Genomic DNA, 9,680 nt, shown 5'->3' with positions numbered 1-9,680 from the left:
GAGTGAACAGTGGGTGAACTGGGCTGGCACTGGTACCAAGGGAAACTCTGCTATTAACTCAGCTTGAGTCAGACATCCAAAGAGGAACGCTGGGCTACGATGGACATCAAGAACTGCATATCACTGAGTGTTAAGTCCCTACTCATCTATATAACTCTATGCGTTCAACTGTAATCAGATAATTAGTCTGGGATTCAGACTGTAAGCTGAGGCTTCCAAAAACCTATTTAGCACACATATCCTATGGCTAAAGGTAGCAAATTTCACAACTACATCCCCACCTCCAAAGAATGATCAGCCACTAGCAATCATTATTTTGACCTCAACATTACATGAAGTCTCAGATTTGGCAAGAAACAGCAGATCTATAGCATGAGCATAAATAGAAGGTAATGCATTGTTTTATTCAAGTTGATACATTTTTCCTTACTTAGGTTCACACCACCGCCTTATGAATCAGTTGTTGATTATTATTTAACTAAGTATGAGGCATAGAGAGAAAATTAAAGGTGGAGAATACAAAGGATTGGTGAAGAAATTCTTCGGCGGATACAAAACTGGCTGAAGAGGTACAATAGGTTATACCAATGTTTTAATTATTCCTCAGAGAACTTACTCAACCTGTCCCTCAGGAATTCAGTCAATTTAGTACTTTCATTTGTAACTTTGATGCAAGAACTTTAAAGACTGTGACAGATACAAAATTAGAAGATAGTGCTAATTCAAAAGAAGACAAGACTGTCATACAGGAAGAACTGGATTACAGTAATACAGGAGATTAAATTTAAGTGTGTGACATTACTCACTTGCTCTTCCCTTCCTTGTTACCTTAAACTGGCAGTTCCATGACAGAAACTGACCAATGCCCCTAGATCTGTCATTTGATAAAACCAACAGTTACATCAACAAGAGAATTAATTTTTGCTATAACCTTGCATTCACACAAAGTTCATACTGAAAAAAAAGAAAGTTGATTTAGTTTAAATAAAAAAAACAAACACATACCACACCACCTCTCACCCTCTCAGTTCCTCATATTTGACCGTAGATATTCGAGGAGGCTCACGGATGTTCTTTAAACTTTCCAAGGGAAAAAAGTTTTCTTTCTTCAGAACCCACAGAAATCCCACACCATGTCAGGAAATATTTCTTGAGTCATTAGTCAAAATATCCTTCTTTCACTTCAGTATTAATTCCTATTTTTTTAACTCAAAAGTCATTTGCTTCACAGCCACACTCCTAACAACAGTCCCAGTGCTGGTGGAAGCCCAAATCTATTTGCACATTTTAAAAATACATTTCTTCATTAGTTTTCAATCAGTGTAGTCAAAAGATCATTTTAATTCTAGTGATAATTACTTCCGCAGATGTTTAACTAGCGGATATTCACAGAATACAATTTAGATTACAGCTACTATAAATTTGCAACCCAGAATACAGTGACAAAACCAGACTGTGAATTACATGCGTAAGAAAAAGCAAGTAACATAAAACAATTACATTCAAAGTTGTATTTATAACTAAAATTACACTGTACTACACCTTACTCAAAAGCAATTTATAAAGTTTTCAGACTAATAAGAGATCTGAGCTTTCATCTTCCCTTCCAGTACCTCTAGGTTAGTACACTATCCTAGTTTAACACAGTAATAAGCAACAAGATGGCATAATTAAGTTTCTGGAACAAGTGTCAGCCTTCATAACTGCATGCATACTACTAATCAAGCACAAGCATTCAACTCTGGTCACTGCTAATAGAGGATGACTTATTTTATTACATTTCATCAGTTTGTATAGAACAGTACTTGTGCTTTGAATCTAATTTAATGCAGCCGTACTTCAGAGGATGAAGGAGTTCCCTATGTAGTCAGTAGAGACAGAAAGGCACCTATGGGCAAAGAGTGATTCATAACACTGACTTCTAACTCTAATAAAATCATAGAATCATAGAATCATTAAGGTTGGAAAATGTTCTCAACTTAGAAATATTAATTTCATATCACCTGAAAAATTATCAATTTGTTAGTAAATTAAAATTCTCATATTTTGTTATAGTGAGATTTTTCTTCCTTTCCTCTGTAAAGTATTAGTGGCCTTGTTTTCATTTAATCAAGTTTCAGTTAAAACTTCAGTACTATTTTTAAAAATTGTGATGGTTCTAAGGCAATTTATTTTATCAAACATTTTACTAAGCAGTTAATGCTTATATTATTAACAGGTGATTCAAGTATACAAATGTAGTAATTCTTAAATGGAATAGAATAAAAATGTCTGTATAAACATTAAATGTAACAGGTCCTGTTTCTAAGCATAGTAGTAATTTTTAGGGTTTGTTATGAACATGTCAAAAACTGGACAGCAAAGTCTTTCTTTTTAAAAGATACGTTGGGTTCCCTTTTATCCATCAAACTACTGTCTATTTGAAGGGGAAATTTTAAGTTTCTGCTTTATCAATACAGTCTCTTTAACATTCTTCCCTGAAGGATTACTCAACTGAGTTTCTTTTGGTAATCAATCTCAATTGCAGGCAGTTAAATTCTGAAAATTTTCTGGATCTAACTACAGCAGTTATGGATCAGGAGTACAGGCAAAATATTTGTTCCTGATTGCATGTACGTGGTGTTTGCTTTCCATTCAGAAGCATAATGAGTCTTTAAAATGATGGTTTGAAAAAGTAAAATTCCCTATTCAAATATGCCATATGAGCAGTATGCTGTTCCTGACCTGGAAACACCTAGAAAGAGCGAGCTCAAAGAACAAACACTAACAATAAAACCACTAGAGAAACCTTTCCAGAGTTTGAACAGGCTTTCTTGGTTTTAAGAGGAAGGTTTAATGTCTCCTCTACATAATTTGAACTGTCACTCAGATATTCTGAACAATGTAGCTGCAACAATGCTTCACTATGGGTCATCAGTGAACTTAAAATAGTTTTGAGACATGACAGCACCTATACTGCTGCTGCGGCGATATTATTTTTTTGGTTGCTTTTAAGGCTCTAAGAAAGTAGCAGAATCTACAGCTAAGCACTGCTCAGTGAGGCAAAGCAAGCCATTTTCTGTGTGAATACTGGTTATAGCTCCCAAGACAAGAATTTCAGGAGAGAATGAGGCCCGTTTCAGGAGGACATCCCACAGCAACACAGAACTCTTGTACAGGGAAAAGTTCCACTTCCTTCATTCCAGAAACAGGTTTTACAAGACATGTTAAAAGTAGAATTCCCCCAATACAGACCAACTGAATGTCAGAAGTAGGAAATGACATGGAGAGCAAGTACTAAGCTGGTTTCTTTCCCTTGAAAACAACCTGGCAAGAAGAGGAATGTTATGCTGCCCAATGGAACAGAATAAAGTAATAGTGACGTGTATGTTTTGGCATGGTTCATTTTAAAAGCACTTCACTACTCACAAGCCTCAATTTTGTCTTCTTTCATCTACTTGCATGATTTACACATTGCTGTAACGTTTCTGAGTAGTTGCCACAAACCAGCTCTCATTTTAAAGAGGTACAAGCAAAAGCACATGCACATTGATACATCTCTTGTTTTTATTCTGAACTGAGGCAGTCTTGCTTATTATCTCCATTTAAACATTAAGCTTACCTTAAAGATTTTTCAACTACCTGAGTACGAAAAACTTCTTCTTGGTCCAAGTTTATGGTACAGAAAAAGTCTCTCATTTTGTTGGGTACTAAGTGTTTGGCGTCATCTGTAAATAAAAAAATGACTCTAAATATTGAGGGGAAAAACCCATAAAATATTAGTACAGTCTCAATGTGTGTCCAAAATTTACTTTTCCATTCAGTTAGCATGCATTTCCACACTCATTTTTAACTCGTAAGATCCAATAGCACACAGAAATTGCTACATCCAGCCTCACGTGGAATGAGAGCCGACGGGAAGAGGAGAGCACACTGACTCACCAACACCACTTCCTGCAGCACCTGCACTTTCCCTTGAGAGGGAGGGCTCATCTCGGTTTGACCCGGCCTAGCTTGCTAAATCCGAGAAGCTTGCAGCCCGAGGTGATATGGCATTAGGTCATAAGACCAAGACATGATCTGGCTGAGCTATTGTTCACTCGGTATTTTCTCCACAAATACTTAGGCTAAAAGGAAGCTGATTAATAAGAACTTACCCATTAAATCTTTATTTCATTTTCCACAAGGAACAGCTGATTTTAAATTGACTGATATATTTTTAAAGGTGCAGCTACGAGTACTGCTTATTTTTTCCTGACTTCTGGTCTAGTGGAAGCGGGAAAAAAATCACCTTCTGACTAAACGCAATGTGGGTAAGAACAAGTCAAAAAGGAAGTTTCTAACGAGACACGATGATCGTCAACAGAGGAATACAAAGATTTGCTTGATACTGAGTCTAAGCCATTACAATAACACATGCAGGCAGCCCAAGAAGTACCCAGAAATGGGTACTTCTAAGTAGTTACAGCCAAAACCAGTTCACAGGGCTTAAACTGGAAAGCTCTTCCAAAAACTGAGTGCCACAGACATCTACATTTACAGCTACGCTGTCCTTTAGCTTAGACAGTTATTTCTCCCCCAATGTTTCCTTCCCCTCTGAGCGTCTTTGAAGTCAGCAAACAGACCCTTTCCACCTTTTATTCTGCTAAAAGAAAAAAGACAAGCTTTTCTGGTACTCTCTCATAGGAGTGGCTCCTAATTGTTCTCTGAGCAATTCAACAGACTTGTTCTCTGTCCCTCTTTCACTTCAATTGGTTATCTAAAACCCAGGCAACCAGAATTGTACTTGGCATTAGGTCTTACCAGGACCTTTGACAGTAGCATTCATCCTTACCTGCTACTGGAAATACCCCTCCCAATGCAGCGTGGAATCAACATTATTTAAACTTTATATAAGGTACATAGAAGTAACAGGATGAAAACTATATCAAAGTGTTAGGTTTTAATTACTTATGTCTGTGTCTGAATAACATACCACTTCCACTTTCGAAGACCACAGGTGGAAACTGGATTTGAAGTGTAATACATATGTTCGATTAAAAAAACTGTAGATACGAAGGATAGTGGAGTAAGCTTTATTGTCTATGCTGTTAAGATGCAAAATGAAATTTTCTTTCTCTCTCTCTCTCTCTCTCTTCCTCCACCTTTCCTTTATTGTTGTTAAATAGATTATTATAGTCTCAAAAGTTAAGCAAGTAATGCCTGGCATTTGAAAGGCTACCACAACTGTACCTGAGCAGAGAACGTGACAGTTTAACAGGAACAGAGACTGAACCTCATGCATGATGTTTTCCAAGTCAGGGATATGTACAGTGATGGAAAGCATGAACAGACACTTAAGTAACTCCCACAGTTAAAACTTGTGCTCTCGGATGCATCAATGAGCTTTTCATCGACTCGGGTGTGGGAGAGGAGGAAGTATACATATTATTTTTAAACACCACATTTAATGTTGACAGATTGAGAGACATGAACAGAACTGGTTTTGAATGTCATTAGACTCCAAAAAGAAACAAAACTCAAAATTACCCTTAAGTGAGATATTGCAGAAGAACCAAGAAAAGCATCAAAGATTGAACATCACGTTAAAAAAAAAAAAAACAAAACCAAAAACCACTATTTGAATAAAGCATATGAAAGAAAATAAAAATATAAATTCATGAAAGAGGTTAGTGGTCCCTGGAGAGCTTCTGATGCCATAGTAACTAATAAGCACAGACCAAAAGTGTCAGTTTGTTCCTGATAAGAATCTTTACTTTTTAGTTAATACTCTGTAACTTCATAATCTTATTTTTACACAAAATATTTAACAATTAACATTACTTAATTGTCATTGTAAAGGCATGGTACCATGGACTTTGAAAGGAAATTTCACGTTTTCTTAAAAAAATACAAATTAAATATTTCCACATAATTCACAATTTTATGTCTACTATACTGCAGTCTTTCTGTAACCAACTTTGTAACCAAGGAAACAGAAGAAACAGAAGTTCAGATTTTCTAATGAGATAAAATTCTTTATTTTGTAGCCCAAGTGTTGAGCTTTAAAGCACAGAAAAATTTATTCATGTTTTTGGGAGGCAAGGGACATGATCCTCTGCTCCGTGTTAATAATACCCTCACAGCACTTGTCAGGTGAAGAACCCAGCATGAGATTTCACATCCTTCCAAACACCTCTTAATATCTGTGACTGTGGGAGACTTTTCAGCCATATAGGTGCCCCACTCTTCGAAGAAGCTTATTTTCTTAAGAGAAAAAAAAAAAAAGCACAATTTTGATTGGTTACAGTAAGTCTTCCTTTTTCCTCAAAAACCTATGGCTACAATGGTTGCATAAAAACCAAGTATGAACAACACCAGATATCTGCTTGAATGTTTAGATTTTCAGTGCATTTATCAAGTATGCAGTTCTCGGCTCTGAAGACCACATATCCTTCACTGTTCAAAGGATGCAAAGGCCAAAAGGTATGAAGTGAGACAAGTATACTGAGGAAATATACACCAGAGTTTTCCAAGGGTTTGTTTAGAAAGTGTGGGTAGTATGAATTGTTAGACAGAAACACAAAATAAAGTTGTTTTGGGGAGAAGAGAGAAATTAAACCAATTTTAGATCTACCTGTTGAACTATATATATATATACGATGAAACAGCAGCAATAACAGACTCACCAATTCTGTACTGACCCTATCAATTAGCCAGTTTTGGTCACTGGACTAACTTAAACCAGAAATTATTTTCACATGACACATTTAGTAGCCTAATTCAATATGGAAACCATGAAATGCATCACTAAAATAATAGCATCAATCTTTATGTTTTGGAAAGATAGAAGTTCATAATTGCTAGATACCTGACTTTTAAACTAACTTTCTTTATTGCCACTCAGCTACTTCAGCAAAACAGCAAAAAAACCCAGCAATTTGGACAAAAAAACCAAAACAAAAAAAAAAAAAACACAAAACAAAACCGACCCACACATTGGCCCATTATTGGTTCAGATTTTTAAATAATTAGAAAATATTGTTCAAGCTCTCTATATAAATACCTAGTAAAACTTCACATAGATCAAGCCTAAGCGAAACAGAAAAGCTACAATGCTAATAAAAACTCAAGTGTTAGGACAATAGCAATTCAATTGTACAACATTTAATAAATTCAAACTCTCCACATTACGTTAACGTTAGGAATGAGCAATAAAAGAGTTAGCAATAACAGCAATGGAGCAACCTACCAAATTCAACAGTTCTATCAAACTCCCTTGCCTGCACACCATTTGTTAAATGCAGGCACTACATGAAAACATCAAGTTAAAGTTTGTTCACTGTTAACAGTGTCTCGGAAACTAAGCCTAAGAAGGAGGTGGGATAGATAAATACTATTCACAATATCCTCTGTGAGTGAAAGCATGCATTTAGGGTACATCATCTGACAGGGACCCAGAACAAAGAAATTTAGAAGACGTTTATGCACACAACTTCCAAAGTACTCGCTTCACAGGACTAAACATATTATATAGCAACAATGAAATCCACTGCAGAAGAGCAGCACAATCAGAGATAACCAGGCAGTGTTAACAACTCAGTCCAAGAAGTTTGAAAAAGACTGTGTCCTGAACTTTGTCAAATGAGCTCTCGGAGACAACAGTTCAAGACATTTTTCAAGTGTTCCACTAAGACAGGTTTCAGTAAATACACCAAAAATCAAAGCAACTAAAATCACTTATCACCTAGAAGTGTACTACTGTTATGTCATAAAATGAAAATAGAAGCTAGTTACACAACTTAGATCACTACCCTATGAGATATGCCTAAAACTACATGACATCCACGTACCTTTGAAAAGCACTTTTGTCGTTACTATGACATAAAATAGAGCCACCAACACAAGAGTCGTTATAAAGAAAAGACTGACCTTCAGCGGATTTCTGGTGGAAACCTGCTGAAGTGTAATACCATGTTTTCAAAAAATATTATGGAGTCTTAAACTGGTAAGACCAGTTCATCTTGCCTCTTACTTGAAAACCAGAGGCAGGAGCCTGGCTGCAAACACTGGTATCCCACAAAACAGAGAGAGTACCAGGGACTGCAAATGCGTGCCTTCTCCATTTTTTCACTGCTAGGTATGTACTAGCTACTTAAACCACCTTTAAGTACATGCCCCAATTCTAAATCTGTTGTGATGACTTGCGTAACATCACTAACTTTAGATTTCACCATCTATTTGTGTATTGTAAAACAACAGTATAAATAAGAGGCTACTGCAAATGGTGTTTCCTATACATGCAGAATTACACAGAACTGACATTACCTCATTAAAACTACCATGCTCTCTCTTGCAACACATATAAAATGAGTCAGTGTCAAGTCTTGCAGTAGTTTATATGCCAACAAAGCTTAGGCACCAAAATGTATTCCACTTTTAAGAAACATGTTACACGGAATTCTTACAGACTATGAACATCAGCTTTCCAAAGCGAGGTCTGCTACTGCTAATCCCTCCAGATCAACGGGGGTTATTATTGCTCATTCAGAGGTTACCCCTAAAAAACACATTAATAAAATACTAGCAAGAAATGAAAATAAAACAGTATTTGCTGTGCAAGGAAGCCAAAAGAGCATCTAGAAATCAGAGGGTTTGCGACTTCTACAGCATAATTAACTCATTTTTTCAGAACAGTGTTTTTGTTTTGTAGAAGAAACAAGCAGGTTTACAAAGTGATTTTCACACTGTTTCAAGACATGTCTTTCATTGTAGCTATTACTTCCACTCATTTTCCAAATGGGTTCCTACAGTTCTTATAGGTCCATCTTTGGCAACCAACCTTTTATGAATTCCCTAGGAAGCAGGTCACAGTCCGCAGTTTACTATTACAAGGTAATTGAACACTCAAAGTTGTGATACAACCGCAGGCTCAACCCAGAACACAAAAATGGGACAATAAAGCTAGTTTCAACATAAATCTTGGGACATTTTGGGTTTTGTTTTTTCATGCTTAATGGAAGACTTTCATCAGGTTCAACTATTACAAAATGTAAAACTCCTTGAACGCTGTGTTGACAAAAACTTTATAATAAAAGTTAGGAAGCGGAATGCTGTCAGTAAGTCAGCTTCGGGAAGTAATGCCTTAGCCCCAAATCTAACAGCATTCTTTTTTTAAAGGCAAGCTGACACATATTATTTCTCTGATACTTGCTAACAGCATAAGACCTCAGTGAGTGCGTGTTCAGCCTTGCCTACTCAACAGGCAGTCACTGTCTATCGCTCACACTGGAGCAAGGGTACCTCCAGCTATCCTTCATGCAGTCTCCTATTTTCATGACCTAGTCTTATACTTACTAAAGATGTATTCAAGTCTATGCTGCATGGCAATATCTAAGTACACACGACTCCATTCCTCCACCAAACCTAATCCTTCAGAAGACTTTCACAACCAGTTCTCCATCCCACCGCCATGCCCAATTCAACTCGTTTTGCTTCATTCTCAAAATCAGTCGATCGGCTGCGTGAGAAAGGAAATAAACGGGTTGCACTGAATGGTATGAATGCGTTCCGATACCCGCCAGGAAGCCGCGGCACATCCTGTTTCTCCTCCTCGCTTTGAAGTCCTCCCGCGCCGCACCACACTCTCTGTTTTCCTCCCGGCCCCTCCTCCCCTGCTCATCCTCTGGTTTCCCACGTTACCGAATGTGTAGGTATTTTTA

General features: G+C 37.0%; 1 protein-coding gene across 1 annotated transcript in view; it reads right to left on the bottom strand.

The window, feature by feature from the left end:
- RASA2 (RAS p21 protein activator 2) overlaps positions 1 to 3,701 on the bottom strand; it is a 41,295-nt gene extending 37,594 nt beyond the window's left edge. Inside the window, exon 1 of the mRNA XM_010082455.1 lies at positions 3,602 to 3,701. Within this exon, the coding sequence (XP_010080757.1) occupies positions 3,602 to 3,678 (77 nt within the window). The 5' untranslated portion in view covers positions 3,679 to 3,701. The remainder of the gene's footprint in view (positions 1 to 3,601) is intronic.
- Positions 3,702 to 9,680: the final 5,979 nt, after the last annotated feature.

The sequence above is a fragment of the Pterocles gutturalis genome, unplaced genomic scaffold (assembly GCF_000699245.1).
Source record: "Pterocles gutturalis isolate BGI_N339 unplaced genomic scaffold, ASM69924v1 scaffold32819, whole genome shotgun sequence".
Taxonomy (NCBI): domain Eukaryota; kingdom Metazoa; phylum Chordata; class Aves; order Pterocliformes; family Pteroclidae; genus Pterocles; species Pterocles gutturalis.
This window is presented reverse-complemented; position numbering and strand designations above follow the sequence as displayed.